Source organism: Talpa europaea (genome assembly GCF_964194135.1).
Source record: "Talpa europaea genome assembly, chromosome: 1".
Lineage (NCBI taxonomy): Eukaryota > Metazoa > Chordata > Mammalia > Eulipotyphla > Talpidae > Talpa > Talpa europaea.
The window spans coordinates 20,604,885-20,623,417 of record NC_140073.1 but is presented as its reverse complement, the minus strand read 5'-3'; the positions used below and the strand labels follow the sequence as shown (position 1 = coordinate 20,623,417).

The following is an 18,533-nucleotide window of genomic DNA, read 5'->3' as shown; positions in this document are numbered from 1 at the left end:
TTACTTCATGTGCTACTGGAGTGTCTGAGTCACTGGGTTTCCATTAATGAATAATTTCACTGGAAATGACAGACCATAGAAAAGAAAAAGGCAAATGTCAGGGATCCAAGGTTACCACTCAAAGCTTCTGACAACTTCCAATCGAAAGCATAATTCAGAGTACATAAACAGGCTGAGGGTTTCAGGGAGTGTTCTGAAGCCAAATGATGTCCAGAAAATTGTTGGACTAGATTCTAAATTAGAAGGAAATGATAAAGAATGAAAGGGAAGATATGGCTTCCATGCTGCCCATAGACTGATGTGTCCTCAGCTCTGGACACATTTTCAAAGTCACTGATTCAGCCAAGACTGGTCTATTAAGTCTTTTTCTGAATGTTGCATCCTCCATTCCTGCCTTTGCCCACTTGGTCCCTCAGTCTTCGTCAGCCTAAGATTCCCACGAAGATACTATTTCCATGTCTTTTCTTTGCTTCACAAATGCAAACTTTGACAAAGAACTTAACATACCCAGAACTCAGTCAATATCTCTGCATTCATAGACACATGCCTAAGAATCACCTATCTGGTTACAATGAGGATTCCCTGAACTCATCACATATCTATGGAACTAGAATTTCCTTGGTGTAGTCTTGGGGCTTTTATATTGTACACAAGTTCCGCTGGTATTCTGATAGTTTTGGAATCCTGAGTTTCAAGGAACAAAACCTGATGTACAACTGAGGAAACGCACAAGTTACTTGATCAGCTTTGGCCATTTAAAACATTTACCTTAATAGCATTTTTTTCAAGGCCTTGGGTCTTAACCTACAAGAGCAATTAATTTGGAATTTTCAGGCACAGGATTGATGATGTGACAAATGCTTAGAGTGCAGATAAGTGGAGAGACCTTCTCAGTCCTGCCATAAATTTACTCTGGTTCTGTTCCAACAGCAATGCCAAGCTGTCATTTGGGAGGGATGCCAAGAGAATTCAGAATTAGAGGAACATGTCTATAAAGAGTTAAACACACACATCCCAAGAGTGGGTGTCAGGCCAGGAACTAACACAAATCTCCATGTTCCCCATTTTACTTAGAGAGGGGTTTTCTGGCTATCCAGGGAGTGATGTATACCAAGTGTTGTCATATATGGATTAGAAATTTTCATCAGAATAGAATTAACAGCAGTTCAAAGAGTTTCCCTTGTTCCAGGAGCTTCCCTTCACGAGTAAATAAAAACCCAACTTAGAGTGGCCTACAGGATCTTCCTTGTCCACTTTTCCAACCTCATCATCTTTCACCCCCCTCTCACCAATCAACCACACTCCAGCCACCCCACCTTCCTTATGACTCTCAAAACCCATCAGCAATAGTTTCCTCCCCCTTGGGAAACACTCCTTTCTTCACTGAGGAGGCTCCTGCTCCTTCTTCAGGTCTTTGTCAAAGGTCATTTCCCAGGTAGCCTCCCCTGGCCTCTTCTGTTGAAGTTTTTGGCTTCCTCCCATGCCCACATCACTCTCTCCCACTTCCCTGCTTTGGATTCTGTAGCACTGGCTACTCTTTGTATTCTTATTTGCTTCCTTTTATTTTTTTCTCTCTCTCTCCTTTCACTAGAATACAAACTCTGTAAGGGCAGCAATCTTTCCATGTTTTATTCACCATTATATCACCAGCACCTAAAATTGTTATCGAGGGCCTCCCTGGTGGTGCAAGGGGTTAAGACGTAACCTATGAAGCTATCCGCAGCCACTGTAGCATGAGTTCGATCCCCGGCCAGGGAGCAACCCACATGGCACAGCAGACCTCTCCTGACTTGCATGCTGCTCCCCTCAGCAGTGTATTTCAGTCAGTCTGCCTGTTCTGTTCCCCACTCTGTCTCTGGTGAACCCTCTCACCCCCCCATGCCTCTAGCCTGTACCCCAGCTCTTGTATGCATAAATAATAAAGATTAAATAAACCTTTAAAAAAATAAAATTGTTATTGACACAGAAGTGGTGCTCAAAAAACATATACGGAGTGAAAGGAAGGATGGATGGAATGATGGGTGGATGGAAGGGTAGATGGATGAATCACAGTGGGTGGGTTAACGGAGAGATAATTGAAAGACTAGGAAAATATTTCTCTTCTCACTTTATGTTTCTATAGCGGTGAGATTATAATCGCTTCTCGGCCTTTTGGCTAAGATCAAGTGTAGTATAGCGGTGAGATTATAAAATTTTTCCTTTCTTTGCAAGTTTTTCAGATTAAAAATTTAGTACTTTGCAAAGGAAAGAAGATATGGAAATCACACTGAAATTAAGGTTCTTTCTTTTTCTTTTCTTCTCTTTCTGCTCATCTTTTGGTGAATCAGAGGACAATGCAGGCTTCGTAAAGGATTCATAAGCACGGTTTACAAAGGCTATGGACTGAATTGATTATAATAATGGTAATCACAAATAATAATCCTGTGTGCTTCATTCCTAGCACACAGGAAATATTCCATGACTGTCATTCACAATTTTACTTAATTCTTACAGCAGCCCTAGGATGCCTGGATTCCATAGTTAATTCACTTGACAAATCGGGACATTTGGGTTTAGAGTGTATCTAACTTGCCTAAATTTTCACAGTTGATAGCAGGAAGATCCTAGATTCAATTCAGAATCAGTAGAAGTTGATTTGAACCCTCCTTCCCTAAAACTATTACTGTAGCAACGCTAGGCAAGCTAAGATTGGGCTTAGTTTTCTCATCTAGAAAATGGAGATAACAAAGTCCCTATTTTTGTGAGCTACTGTAAAGAATAAATGAGTTAATGCATGTAAAATACTTGGAATAGGGCCTCCCCGGTGGCGCAGCAGTTGAGCGCTGGGTTGCGAAGCTGCCCACAGCCTCTGCAGCGCAGGTTCGATCCCCGGCTACTCCCTGGCCACCGGAGGAGGGTCCCACGTGGCACACAGACCTCTCCTGCCGCCCGCTGCTCCCCTCAGCAGTGTACTTCGGTCCTTCTGCCTGCTCTGCTCCCCGCTCTGGCTCTGGTGAATTCTCTTACCCTCCCGCGCTTCTGACTGTACCCAGTGCTTGTATAAACAAAACAAACAAACAAATAAATAAATAAAATGCCTCTATTAAAAAAAATAAAATAAAATACTTGGAATAGTATTAAGCACATGGGAGGATTTTGGTAAATCTTATGATTTAATGAGAATTAAAATAATAATTATAAAATGTACAATATAGAAACTGAAATGGTAATGAGCATAAAGCAAGAATTTAAGGGGGCCTCCCTGTTGGTGCAGTGGGTTGAGCGCAGTGCTGTGAAGCTGTCTGCAGACTTTGCAGCGTGGGTTCGATTCCTGGCCGGCCAGGGAGATTCCCACATGGGGTGGCAGACCTCTCCTGTCTCACCTGATGCTCCCCTCAGCAGTGCTTTCAGTCCATCTGCCTGTTCTGTTCCCCGTTCTGTCTCTGGTGAATCTTCTCACCCTCCCACGCCTCTGGCTGTACCCCAGATCTTGTATAAAAATAAATAAATCTTTTAAAATAAGAATTTAATAATTCTTCAGTTATATTTTAATAACAATTATTAAAGTAATAATAACCTCAATGTTTTGTTTTGCTATTGTTGCTGTTTTTACTATCACAGAGAGAAGAATCCAAAAAAACTAATTATGATAGTTAAGCTTCGTGGGGTCAGTAAAGAGTGCTTGGCTGTTTTATCCAGAGAATATTCTGGATAAAACATCATGAAATGTTAATGCTGACAAAGCAGCCAAAGAATGAAGGAAACGTGTAGTCTTGGTCTCTCGTGTCTCTAATACTCTTCTGGCTGTTTCTCTCCATGAGGCAACTGAACTGCTCTCAGAAGCCATCCCATAGATCTTATTCCTGATTCAAAATTGCTCTTCATCTCCTGGGATACAGTGTTAAATCTTTAGGAATTTTGGTTTCAGTGAAACGGGAACTTTTGATTCACACCACCCTCCATCCCCGGGGAGATGGGAGGCTACTCTTCTAGCCTATAATTCATCTAATTCTACATGATTTCCTTTCTTTCAAAGGTGCAGTGGAAATGACATTGGTATGAATGAAGGAATGAATTTTTATACATTACTCATATTATTGGCTTCATTATACAGAAATATGAATTGCACATTTAGAACAAGGATGGTCACTCTGTTAGAAATTCTAGGAAACAAAAGCAGGTCCTAATATTTAGTAGAAAAAGGCCTGTTCTGCTTTATGTATTATTATGTATTAAACACACAGTAGGCTCAGAATGGATCTAAAAGGCTTTAAATTTTTTTTACACCATGACCTTGAGTTTACTTTAAATCTTCATGCAAAACACATATTAAGAAATCCAGTGTTGTCTGGGAATGAAGAACCAGTACAATAATCAAAAAGACACATTACTGTACTCGCATTTTGTATTTTAAAAGTACAATAAGGGGCCTCCCAGGTGGCGTGAGGGGTTAAGACAAAACCTATGAAGATATCCTCAGCCACTGCAGCACGAGTCCGACCCCCAGCCAGGGAGGAGACACACATGGCGTAGCAGACCTGTTTTGTGCACTGCTCCCCTCAGCAGTGTATTTCAGTAGATCCACCTGTTCTGCTCTCCACTCTGTCTCTGGTGAATCCTCTCACCCTCTGCACCTCTGGCCTGTATCCCAGGTCTTGTATGTATAAATAAATAAATCTTACAAAAAAAATAAAAGTATAATAAGCCAGGATGCAAACAAGCCAGTCCATTAAGAGGAACGTTTTCCTCATCGAGACCCTGGACTCTTCAGCTAGTTCACTCATTCCTGAAGTCTTAGTGAGAATCGACAACAGTCACATCACCATGTTTGTCTTTAGAGATGTGAAAAATATGTCAAGAGTGGATTTTCGCCCTTCTAATGTGGGGGTGGGGCCCAGGGGAGGAAGAGAGAAGGTGGAAACCACTGGAAGGCACTACACAGATGTGGAAGAGGATCCAAGAAGGATTCAGGGAGAAAGTGTGGAGGACAGACGCATGCAGAGACAGAGAACTTGTGCCCCAGAAGAGCTCTGACAAAATGAACAGATGAGGTTTGGTCTAATAAAGGTAGGCACACATGACCATCATGGGGGTCCAACAAATACATGTTCTGATTATAGGACTGGATACTAAAAGGTTCTGGACTGAAGGTGGTTGAGCTTCCTTGATGGAATCATCCTTCACTCATGTTCTCCTGGATTTCAGAACCACTGACCTTAAACACACACGAAATGCAGAGGAGACATTGCCTAGATGATTCAAGTAAAAAAGCCCACCCACTAATGCATCAAGAATTTTTATGTCAATAGGAACTTCAGCTCTCCCTCTCTCTAGCTTTGTCATCTTAGGTAAGTTGATTCACCTCAGTGAGCTTTCATTACCTTTTCTGTAAAGATCTTTATCTGCACAAGTCAGGAATAATAATACATCTTATAGGAAGGAGTACCTCTAATGGATAGTAAGGCCCCATCAAGGTTCTTGGCAGATAAAAAGCAGCAAATCACATTTTTATTATTATCATGATCACAATATTGTTAAAGACTCAAGATTTAATGTCTCTGGAACACAGTTTTCTCTTGATTTCCAAGTGTATTTACAGTTCCAATCCACCCTCTGTGATTTCATTTTTGCTCATGTGGCCTGTGAGCTGCCTTTCTTCCCTTCTATGTGAGTCCTCCCCCTACCCCCTACTGCCACTCTGTGGTTATTGCTGTCTGTGTGGCACCAGAACATTGGAGCAATTGTCTTTCCACATGGCCCAGGTCGCGACAGCTCCCTGGTCTGTTGGCTCATCTAGTGCTCCTGAAACTACTCAGTTTCAGTACTCCTCGTTGGTTTTTCCAATCTCTCTCTCTATGTCTCCCCTTGCCTCTACACCTTCCTCACCAGGATAAGGAATCAGGGAATATGAAAAAAAAATTTTTTATGCATAAAAGAACTGGGGTGTAGGCCAGAGGTGTGTGCGTAGGATGATGAGAGGATTCACCAGACACAGAGTGGGAAGCAGAACAGGCAGATCTATTGAAATACACTGCTGAGGGGAGCAGTGGGTGAGTCAGGAGAGGTCTGCTGCACCATGAGGGTAGCTCCCTGACCGGGGGTTGAACTTGTGCTGCAGTGGCTGCAGATAGCTTCATAGTGCTGAGACTTAACCCTTTGTGCCACCAGGGAGGCCCTGGAATCAAGAAAGTTTTTATATAAAGAGAAACTTCATATATTTTAGGATTTGTGTGCTACACACATGATCTCAGTCACAACTACTCAACTCTGCTGCTTAGCACAAATCAAGCCTACACAGTGCATGAACAAATGAGTGTGGCTATGTTCCAATAAGACTTAACTGATGGACACTCAATATGAATTACATATAGTGTTCATGTATTGTGAGCTTTTTCTTCTTTTGATTTTATTTCAGCAAAATAAAAATAGAAAACCTATTCTTAACTCACAGGTCATGCAAAACAGATGGCAGATAGGATATGACCTGTAGGTCATAGTTTTCCAAACATTTCTAGGAGTTCCAAAAAAAGAGGTGCTCATCCCTCTCTTGAACTCCTTCTGAGAACCCTCTGGTCCACACTTACGCACTCTTTCTTGCTGGCAGGTCTCATGGAGACCCCAGGACGTTCTGACTCCCCACCACTACAGAGGCAGAACAAGTGTCCACTTACCACATGATCATGATCACTAACTTCATTACGATCTCATTCAAGATGTTGAAGAATTCTACCATGAGCTTGGCCTGGTCTCCCATCTTCCCCATGGCGATGCCAAAAGCAATGAAAAACCCTATCAGACCTGTTGGGTGAATCACATCATACAGGACAATTAAAAAGTCTGTTTCTTCTTTCTCATTCTTTCCCATTCCCAACATCTGGAGTCACATTGTCCATGCCTGTTACCCTATGAATTTGGAATTAAAAGATAAAAACATTATATTTCACACTGAAAGTAACTTCACCCTGGAAAATTATGGCTTTCCTTAACATTTTCCACATGAACAAGTTGAACTGTAAACAGTGTTAGTTCCTTGAAGAAAATGAATTCATTTTCATTCCACATTAAAAAGCACGCTCTTTCTTTTCCCTCCTCACTTATGAAGTCATGTATAAACAGATTCCAACAGTACATAGATGAGCAAAGAAAGGCTTGTTGGGACTTGGGGATTATCATGCAGACTTTAGAGCCAATGTTGGAATAGCAGAATCCAATTAGCCCACAGAGTCTGCCAGAATTCTGTCTATATTGGTTGGGTATTGTCCCAAATTAACGCATGGCTGGTGTGTTTCACTGTAGGAAAATCTTAAACAAACAAAAAAAAATGTTTTTTATTGCTATGTGCCTAAATTGAAAGGGAGAGAAATGTCAAAAATCCAGATGGAAAGGAATAAAAAATCCAAAACAGTTGGGAAACCCCAATTGACCCAATTCATTTGAATTTAACCTGTGATTCGTTAATTCATCCTAATTCTTTTCAGTGTCAAATTAGTTAAATGCTTTCTTTTTTCTTTGAATTTTTTCAGGATCATAAAAACAGTACATTTGCTTCTTCCTACTTCCTTAGTTGGTCCTCTTCTCCCTTCACTGGACATCACTTAACTTCCATCTAAGTCCAGCCCCATGCCAGCCTCCAGGGTCAACCCTAAGTTCAGGGAGGAAATATTTAAGGAGCTCTGTACCCATCTCTTGATGTCAGCATCCAATTGTAGCAAGTCCTGGACCAACTGCAATACTCAGCCTTGGGTCTTATTTGTGTGTTGGCTTTTTCCTCATTCTCTGCACCTGAGTCTCTGTCCCGGGGACTTACCCTATACTCTAGTTCCTCTGAGACTGGGACTGCACTTTTCTCTCCCAGGAAGATTCTCTCCTTGTACCACTTCTTTCCACCCTTCCCCTCAGTGACCACCCCCTTGGCCTAGAATCTCACCAAGACTTGCCCAGGGACTGGGGAAAATCCCATGCCTAACAGATGGCTGCTTACTGCCTAGGGTCCTCTGGATTTCTGATTATCCATCATCATGCATCTCCCAGGCTCTACCGCCCACTGATTATTGGCAATCTTGGGGCTCCAATTCTAACCAAAAGTATAACCAATTCTAACTATCAATCAACATTGCTGTCCCCTTGGCTACAGTACCTTGTTCACCTATTTGACTTGTTTTCTAAAGTGCAGTATAGGCCAGTCTCTCTTCCTTCTCTCCCGCTTTGTCCCCATACCTATCCTGTCTCAATTTGTGTGATGAGAAATAATATGTGAACATTCTGGCTGAGAAGAGCTAGCATTATTTGATTCATTCACTTTGGAAATTTTAAGAGAAAATACACAAAATCTCAATGTCTCAAAGAACTGGAATAAGAAAGTTCCATTTACAGGATCAGCAGGAACTGACCATATCTATGAGGACAGAGGGAGATTTAAAGGTGCAACCAACTGGGGGTGAGGGTAGAGCCCAGAAGTTGATCTGGAGGTTTTCTCAGGGGAGAAATGAGCCTTAAAGAAGGTCAGAGTGAACCAAGGCGTTCTCTTCACTTGAAACAATGTTTGATCCTTGGGACTTTCCAAAGCCAAAACCAAATAATAAAAAATTCCACCATCTCCAGACTTTGGAAGACATGGAAAGAACCTTATTTTAATCATAATTTCTAAATGGGAAGTTTTTCAACAGTTTTAACTTCCCTTGGCTTTCCAGAGTCTAATCTGCACTTGGAAACCTACATCTAGCTTGTCATTTCATCTGCAAACATTGCCTTTTGAACTCACTCACTGGAACCGGGGTGTTCCATTTCAACAAAGCTCTCTTAGACTTGGTCACTGGGATTGAGAGAGTTGTGAGTTATGTTGAAACTCCTCGTTAGAGCCAAAGGTCACATGACTTCCCAGAATCCACCAAGACTCTGGAAACAACCACAGAAGTCTACTGAATGATTCACCCCAAGCCTCATTACTCAACTTCCTTCAGAGTGTGTAGAAGACAGTGAGACCTCTTGGACCATGGGGATTGTATCTTTCAGCTATGACCTGCCAGAAGGGACCACGGAGAACTGGGAAGATCCTGAAAGAGTCCCAGATATCTGGGCAGTGGGAGTGTTACTTGGTTAATTTCCCTTGGACTTAACCATACTGGTGGAAGCTGAGGTTATTTGCAAACCCTTCTCAGAGGCTATCTTCTACTTCTCCTTTCTCTTTCCACCTCTCATGTCCCACTGATTGTCAACAGTTTACTGATGTGCTATTGCCTGGCAACCTAGACTGCTATCTCCTCCCTTACTCTCACTTACCCAGCCTACTTCCCGCCAGGCCTAGCACACAAAGGAGTCCTCACCTCACTGAGGCCTTCACTTTTCCGTGACTGGGCAATGCTGCACCCTCCACCTCTTCCCCCCACTATTCTGAGTAAGGAGTAAGGTTACCAAATTTAGCATAAACAAAGAAATAGGGCACCCAATTAAATTTGGAATATCAGATAAGCAATTAATACAATAGCTTTGTTTTAGTAAAAGTATTTCCCAGGAAATATTTGAGACCTACTTACACTAGAAAAGTTATTTCTTGTTTATCTAAAATTGACATTTAACCAGGTATCCTGTATTTTATCCAACAACCCTAGCAAGGACACAGAGAATTTGATTTGATTTCCTGGATGACAAAGTGGAAGGACCACTGAGCTCACCCATTTATAAACAGATCTCACTCAAATTATCAGAAATCCTGAGTGCAAAGATGAGCACATTTCTCATACCTGATTGCTCATTTTTTTCAGCCTTATGACCAAATGTTCCTATTTCTTGTCTTGTGGATAACCTTTTAATGGTGGCTAGGCATTATGGTGGGTAGTAGACCCAGTGGTGGATGGGGAGTAAACTCGACTCACCCACAAGATGGGAGTCTCAGCTGGGGGCCAGGGAAGTGTTTTTTATTGATCCCTTCAGCTCTCTACCCACCTACCAACTTTTATTAATGCGAATAATCCACAGGGATGGCACACATGGCCTGCGTGACTGTCTCTACCTGTACGATCTCATTAAATCCTCTTAACAATCTACAAAATAAATGCCAGTCCCAGCCCCACTTGCCAAATGAGGCTCAGAAAAGTGGAGCAACTAGGCCATGGTCAGATAACCAGTGGATTAGTCAAACCTGGCCTGTCTAACTGCCTGTCAAATTGCCTTGGGAATACCCTCCCAGAAAAAGGCTACAGGCCAGGGGAGAGGGCTCACTGGATCCCTGGAAAGGTAAACAAGATAATTCCCTTTGATGAGCAACTTTGGGCACCACAGTCAACACTCTCTATGCCTGACAACACTACATTTGTTTATGGACTTGGAAATCTGGGGTGGAACATCTTCCACGCTTAGCAAGGCACTGGTAGAGAAAGATAACATCAAAAAATATTAAAGAAATGAGAAAATTGAATGTGCAACCTAATGAAATGGCAAGTCAGGGAGAGTGATGACTTGCAAACATCACAGAAATTCAGAAAATGCAGCCAGGGGGTGTTAGCCCCCTCTCTTTCCCCAGAACCAACCTCCAGTCACCACATCCCCTCCTGCTCCCTCTTCTGCCCATCTCCCTCTTCCTTACTCTGAGCTGCCAGCCCCAGTGACACTTAACTTACTCCCCAGAGGAATCCGCCTGCTCCACCTGCAGGCCAGCAAAGTCACTGGTCTTCTGAGAGGGGTCCTGGGGTCCTGACCAGCAAGAAAGGCTGGGAGCAGAGGTTCCTCCCCAGGAAGAGGAATACCAGGGCACCTACCTAAGACATTCATGCCATCCTTGAACTCCAGGCCCTTCTTGAGAACCACCTTCGTTTCCTCAGGTGCCTCCGTCACAGTCTCGTTCAGCAGGGAGACCACAGCGTTGGTTGCATTGCCCTCATCGGTCGGAGGAGCCACCAGCACTCTCTTGGTCACTGTTTGAATCTAATGGTGCAAAGGCAAAGACATAAATATGAAGTTGAGACTCGAATGTCACCAAAGGCCTGACTGTTCACATATTTTAATGTTCCCAATGATGTTAAAAATCATTAAGAAGTGCCAAAGAGAGGTTATGAAAACTGGGGAATGTTTTTTATGTTTGTGTTTGACAAAGTGGTGTTTTATTATACAAAAGCTAGGGTACAATTGTCCCCATCAAATAATAATCAAATGATTGAGAATGTTCTTTGGAAATGTCCTATAAGCAGTGTAACCCAGGCACCAGATTCAAACTGGGATATGGCTTTCTGTCTCCTTCCTTCCCGTGACTTCAGTCTGTACCTTGGAGACACTCTCAAATACCCAACTTGGGTGTGCTTCATAAGTGTGACACCCATTTGGGTGATGCTCCTGGCCCCTGGCTCTGGAACTGGCCAATAATAGGATGACCAGGGTGTTGTTTGGCACCAGGTCAGCACCTCACCATCCCTCTCTTTTATTCCTCTCTGCCTGGAAAGAATCTTCAGACTAACTTATTTGGGCACTTTCCGGAGTCAGGTACTTCTGGAACTACTGCCTGGGTGCCAGATGTGCCAGCTACCAGCAGCCACCACAGCAGGAATTTGGGTCACATTTTAAATCTAGATGCAAGGTGGGAAGACACCTATTCCTTCCGGGCAATGATGCCAAACCTCACACAATGTTTGCCAAGCATCTCTGTGCAAATGGCCTCTCAGGAACCTCCCATGTTATTCCTCGACATCTGTGGCAGCCATTCTATTTTTAAAGGTGCCAGGCACCCTGCATGCAGAGTGCTGCGAAAACTCACATATAAGCCCTGAGAAACACTACCCCCAAAGGCATTAAAATAGAACTCATGCAGAATCCTAGAATGTCAGCACCCGCATGTAGTAGGGAACAGATGGCTGAAGCTTGAATAGACATGGAAGAGGAAGCATGGAGAAGTCAAGTGACTTACAAGATGTCAAAGAGTTATCAGCAGAGCTGGGCTTCAACTCAGATGACCTGCCCCTAAATTCTCTCCCCTTTTGTGCTGCATGATAAATGATAAGGACCCAATACTACTGCTGTGGACTCAAGTAAGCACTGCTGAACTGACCAGCTATCTGACACAGGGAAGAAGAGAACACAACATTCTCTGAGATGAGCCAGGATGCCCTCTACCCCAGCCTGCTCATGTGCACTTGTGCAAGGGGGAGAAGCAGCTTGGGCTGGATGTGTGGGATGAGACGGGCAGCTCATAGGCCCCTTAGCCTGGGCAACCTTGGCATAAAAAGAGACTGCCGGAGCGATCAGAAGGGAGAAACAAAGCCATGCTCCCAGGAAAGAAGTGGGGACCTAAAATGGAGTGTAGACTCACCCTGAAATTGCTAAAGAAGCCAAGGCTTGAATTCACAGGGGTGATGGTCACGGACCTAATATATGTTGGTTCGAAGGATCAGATAAGAGACCTGATTTGGGGGTACCTAGGAATACAGACTTGTCCTGTAAAGAACCTGTTACTGAAGTTTATTCTCCTGTGATTTCCTGGAAATATCTGAAAGAGGCTGCTTGGTACTCTAGTTTCTTTTGAAATGGGCTAAAGGGAACTAAACCAGGCTCGGGATTAAACAACAGGCCAGGGAGTGGTAGGGGTTAACTCAGTAGCCCCACTCAGCAGAATCATCTGTTTTTAAAAATCACCAGTTTTTAAAAATAGATATGCCTGCATGTAGTTGGTAGAGTATATATTGTTGCAAACTTCGGTAGGGGCATTTTGCAATATTCAGTAAGTTTAGATTCTCAAGTTTTTTGGCAAGACATTTTAGCTGCTGGAGGTTTATTGTCTAGAAATACTAGGAAATTATTTAAAAGGAAAAGAAAGATGGTGATACTAAAACACTTATAAATGAAAAATCAAACTACAAAAAAGTATGTATAATTCAGGACCACTTGGGTACAACTTTTTTTAAAGATTATGCACATGTGCATTATATATTTATGGAAACAAAATCCTCAACAAGAACAACTCTAGGGAAGGACAGTGGAGACTTGAAGTTTTATTTTATATGCATCCATGCTATTTAAACATCTCCTGATGCCCCTGTCTTACTTCCACAATTTGACAAATAACCAATCCTTGGATCCACCCTGGAAATTGTGATTCTGTAGAGTATGTGTATTTTTCTTTTTTTTTTCTTTTTTTAAAGATTTATTTATTTATATAAGCACTGGTTACAGTCCGAAGTGCGGGAGGGTGAGAGAATTCACCAGAGTCAGAGGGGAGAGCAGAGCAGGCAGACTGAAGGAGTACACTGCTTAGGGGAGCAGCGGGCGGCAGGAGAGGTCTGCGCACTATATGGGACCCTCACCCGGTGGCCGGGGATCGAACCGGTGCTGCAGAGCCTGCGGGCAGCTTCGCAACCCAGCACTCAACCACTGCGCCACCGGGGAGGCCCACTATGTATATTTTTAAATATACCCAGGTAGTTTGGCTACAGCACCAAGGGTTGAGGACAACTGAGTACTCTCTGGAGGGTTGTAGACAAGGGTGGTAAAAATGTGTCCTTGCCTAATGCAAAGACCAGAACTAAACAATAATAAGGAGATTTTTAAAAAGGGGGTGGGGATATAGGTATGGGAAAGATAACAAAACAAACCCACAACACCAATCCCAAGACCGTCCCAGATATATATAACCCATCGACAGAGATCATTCGTTATCAAGCAAATTATTCCACAACTCGTTCATTGAAAGAGTTTTCATCATCTTTAGATATTAGGAAGCGAGAGAGGCCAGATCATCAGAGTTACCTGTTGAAAACAGGCTTGGACAAGGTTTTCAGGGAAGAGATTTCGAATAAGGTCCAGGAAGGCATCCAGGCTGGACACTTCATCATTTTTCTTCCCGGGCCCCAGCTGTTTCTTGAGTCTGGGGTTCCCAGGGTGGATGGCCAGGACCAGGATGACCCCGAGCACAGCAGCAATGATGGTGGTCGACATGTAATACACCATCGCTCTGGTGCCTAAGCGCCCACTGGCTTTGGCATCCAGGCCCGACAATCCTGGAGGGAGAAGAAATGCAGAAGGAGAACTTCTATTGATCACCCATTTCTGCCAATCTATAACATGGCTTTGTATTACTCAAATGCATTAAGGTTCATTAAACTCCTTTTAGTAAATAGTTGGTCAACTACACAGTTTACAATTAATTCTATTTCTCAAACACATTTTTAAGATGCTAGGGAACTAGGGAGAGGTGGAGATCATCGGGTTCAGGGTTCATAAACTGGTCAGTGACTACTTTTGTCAGCCTGCAAGAGAGTTAAATTGAAGTTGAATAAATTCAATGTTTAATTCTGAGGTTGTGGCCTTCTCATAGATGGAAAAAATAGAAAATAAATTTTATCAATCACAAAAATGCAAGACAAGAGAAATGGCTATATTTCTCTTTAAGTAAAATGGCAGATTTCAAAATATATTATTATAGTCAATGAAAATAAGTTAACTTGCCATAAAAAGAAAATTGAAAAAAAGTATCTTTTCGTTTCAGCTATTCTTTCTTTCATGAAGTGACAGTACTGGTACAAGCTAGTGTTTTAGTTACTTTATTTTAGGGTTGTCGCTTGGGAAAATAGAACACTGCAACCCTATGCCAAGTCTCAAAACACCTTTTGTACACATTGCTGGTCACTGAAATCAAGAGTCTGAAAGGGTGACCTTGCTGAGTCCTCTCATCCCTACCAGATGAAGCACAGTGGAGACCGCCTTTCTGATCCTATGTAGGAATTAGAGAACACCCAGCCAATGTGATTTGTGTACACTGAGAAAGGTTCTGTGATTGTGCGAAGGAATTTCAAGTGAGTCACAGCCTTCACTGGGTATTTTATTTTCCAGTTGTTTCTTCATTTTTTCTACTTCCTGGTTTCAGTTCCCTCTTGTATAAGAGTTGTACCCCTTTCTGGGGATCAGTCTTTTTTTGCTGCAGAGAAGCAAATCGTACTTTTCTGAATTAAGATGACCCACTTCTCCTTACAACTAAAGTCTGAATTCCACCAATGGTAGCTGAGTTTTCTCAACAGGTTGGCCAATGTACAACATGTTTTAAAAGGCATGGTGAACATTTCCTCTGGGTTGGAAAGGAGCATTTCTGGTGAAAGCACAACTTCACTCAATCCAGGATTAAGTGCTAAGACCTTCCTCACATTAAATCCACTGGTCAACCAGCTATGAGCTTCTAGAACTGCCTGGCTTAGCTTCTGAGTCTGTTAGAGTTACCAGAGCCTTCCTTTCTTCCTAAGGGGGACTAGTCCAGTAGTAAGGCAAGGTCCACCAGGTTACAGGCTCCCAAATAAGATGAAAGTTCAACTTCATGGAGCTCAGTCACTAAAAAAAATCAATTTATAGCCTGTTTGAACAATATTATTTATTGAGGAGGTCACCAATATAAGCCCATGGAAGGAAAAAGAAATTCTTTCAAATAAAACAATTCTTTTAGCCAAAAACAAATAAATGTGGTCTATATTTTTAGGATGCTGTTCTTTTATAAAACTGAAAGGACTTTCCTATCTTGTATTTGTTTTTAACGCCCACTTCCCTCTATACTCAATAAAATAGAAAATAGAACATTTTTCTCTATTTATTGCCCTTATCCATTTCTAATCAAAATATAAGTTAAGAAAAATTTTTTAAAAACTAATTTTTTAAAAATATTTTTTAAAAACTAAAATCACCACAGACATCATTGCTATTAGCATGTAGCTATGTTTCTTTTACATCTTTTGCTTCTAGAAAGAGATGGACTGATCAATGACTGCAAACATTTTTCTTAGAATTGAATATTCCCATTTTAGAGATAGAGAAACCAAGGCTCTAAAGTGACGTAATATAGGCCATCAGATTCATTCAGATTTTATGGTCAGCCCACAAGCCAGAGCAGGAGAATCACCCACTTTGGCCAGACACCACAGGGGTCATCTTACCTGTGATTAAACTGGAGATGATTAGGGGAAGAATGAGCATCTTTAGCATCCTCATGAGTATATCCCCGGGGAAGGCTATTAGCATGATCACATCAGGGTGGATGGGAGATGCCAGGCGAAGCAGCCCTCCACACACTGCCCCCAGGATGACACCTGGAAGGAAGGGGGAGGAAGGTATGAATTTACTTTTAGCCTTAGTCATATGCATAGCTCTAGGGGATATTTTGGTTCCACTGACTTGTCTCATACTTCTCCATTAGCAGATGATAAATAATGTGTAAGGAACTGAAGTTGATTTTGATGACTGATAGAGAATATTTTGTACCTCCAGCTATTTGGGGGAGTCCGGGAGAGCCTCCCCAAGGCTTCTGGGAAGCATAACACGGCAACCTGAGCTGACCCTGACTTCTTTGAGGATTTTGTCCACTTATAGAGTCAGAAATTATCAGTAGAAACAGCCCACAATGCCTGGCATTGCTTCTCCTCCCAGCCTAAGCCTGGTATTTAATGTACTTCTTCCCTTTTAAACCAGATACCAGCTAGAGGAATATCTGATTGTCCAAATTGGTGTGAATTCCCTTTTTTCTTCTATTTTCTTTGGCCTCCAACAATTTCCCATGGCTCAACCTCAAGGAGGTTTCTATGTCCTTTTACATAATCCTTAGACATGCTGATCTTATGGGAGATCAAAGAGAATCTCTAAAAATACACATAATTTGGGAGGAAACAATGTGGGCAGAGAGGCTGGCAAGAGTCTTGCACTTTGCTCACACAGGGAACCACAAGAAAACTTGAGAGCTCCCCCAGCGGGTGGCCAAAACAAATGGCCCTGTGGAAACCACAAAGCAGGTCAGAGCACCATGGGCTGTCAGGAGGAAGGTCACCTCCCCAGGTTTGTGAGTTACCTTTGGGGACTCACAGGGAGCTATGTGGCCAAGAGCTTGACCTTTTTTCTTTACAGGTGAGGACATATTGTCCAACTTCTTCAAGACCTATGATGAATGCAATGTGCTTCTGTGGAGAGTAAGCCAGAAAACCCTTCTACATTTGTGGTGACCTTTCACTAAGGGAACTCTCATCGTACCCCCGGTCGTTGACACCCAAGGAGACTGACTCAAAGGAGAATCTGTGGACGGGAGCGTTGAGTGTGGTTGGGTGGCAGAGAGATAAGCTGTTGATTGTTTCCATGTGGAGCCTGAGTGACAGCACAAGCACAGGGGGTCTGGAGGAAGAAAATGGCAAGGCTGTCATGTCAAGAAGCTGCAGTGGGCCCCACTTTCAATAAACCCAGGTTGAAAACCTAAGACTGTGGTGTGTCATCAACCACACAAAAGACAGCCCTGGCCTGGGCGAGGCTGGAGCAGGGCAATTAGAGCAGATCAAGGCATCTTGGGACAAGTTGCTTCCACACTGATCTTACTGGAGAAGGAGCTAAAACAACCAACATGAATGGGCTGTTTCGAGAAGTTTAGGCCTTGGGAGCTCTCTGAGTGGGGTTTTCTGCAATTGTTGCTTTATCTCCATACAGGTGTTTATCTAAAGTTGGCTCTGCTGACCATCTGCTTTGGAAACATGTAAATTAACAAATGGCTAGGGCAGGGAAAGGGGAAAGATGTAACACTGAGCCAGCCATGCGAGGCCCTGGGGAAGTGGGACCTGTGGCAGGTAACTTCCTTTCCAGCTGGCTGCCAGAACCAGCTTCCTCACAGAGCCAGGAGAGAGCCAGGTAAGGGCGGTGAGTCAGGTGGCACCTACCAAAAACCGTCAGAGACAGCAAGAGGTTCTTCCCCAGCTTGTCACACAGGCGCAGCCCCAGATGTCGATGCTTCGGCTCCTCCGAGCTGAGGTGGCTGTCATGCATTCGCACCTCCACCTGCTTGGGCATGTTGTTGGCACTAAAACAGAAGCGAAGGCCATGGTGAGAACCTGCTGGGCATGTCCCCTATGCAGTTTGAGACACTCAAGTAGCAGGAGGTCAATGGACCTTCCCCCAGGCACAGCTGAGAATCTGGAAGCAGTGGCAGGAAAATAAAAACCTGAGCTGCTCAGAGGACCCTAAATCCCAGTTTACCTATTAGCAGGGCACTAGGGCACACTGAATACCTAGGAGCCCTGTTATCTCGAACCATCTAAGAAAAGAAAAGGCACCCTGCAGGCCACAGTAGGGTTTTTCCATGGTTGCCCACTATGGTAACGCTCAGAGCAAAGTATCCCGCCCTGTTTTACAAAAAGTACCTTGCTCAGGTCACAAAGCTAAAAGCAATGGCGACTCAAACCAGCTATGACTGGGTCCAAACCTCACCTTTGTTTCACCCATAACAACAGCAAAAGATGACTTTTGAATAATCTAAAGTCAGAAGAGTCAAGGAAGGCCCCTGTCATGCTCAATTAAGATGCCCCTGAGCTCAAATCTTCTGCATTCTTAACAGAGGAACATTATAAATACTGGTAGTACATGTTTTTACCTCTTTTGGGGGTGGGGGAAATGTTTTATTTAGTTAAAAGAGTCAATCCAGGGCCTCCCTGGTGGCGCAGGCAGTTGAGCGCAGCGCTGTGAGTCTGTCCACAGCCTCTGCAGTGCCGGTTCGATCCCCGCTGGCCACGGAGATACCCACATGGGGCAGCAGACCTCTCCTGTCTCACCCGCTGCTCCCCTTA

At 43.2% G+C, this 18,533-nt stretch overlaps 1 protein-coding gene across 1 annotated transcript in view; it reads right to left on the bottom strand.

The window, feature by feature from the left end:
• Nucleotides 1–17,766, bottom strand: part of SLC1A2 (solute carrier family 1 member 2) — a gene marked incomplete at its 3' end in the record, with an annotated part of 43,013 nt that extends 25,247 nt beyond the window's left edge. The window contains exons 1-5 of the mRNA XM_084246183.1: nt 17,631–17,766; nt 15,876–16,028; nt 13,708–13,958; nt 10,734–10,899; nt 6,651–6,777 (exon numbers count right to left, since the gene is read on the bottom strand). Of these exons, the coding sequence (XP_084102309.1) occupies nt 6,651–6,777; nt 10,734–10,899; nt 13,708–13,958; nt 15,876–16,028; nt 17,631–17,760 (827 nt within the window). The 5' untranslated portion in view covers nt 17,761–17,766. The remainder of the gene's footprint in view (nt 1–6,650; nt 6,778–10,733; nt 10,900–13,707; nt 13,959–15,875; nt 16,029–17,630) is intronic.
• Nucleotides 17,767–18,533: the final 767 nt, after the last annotated feature.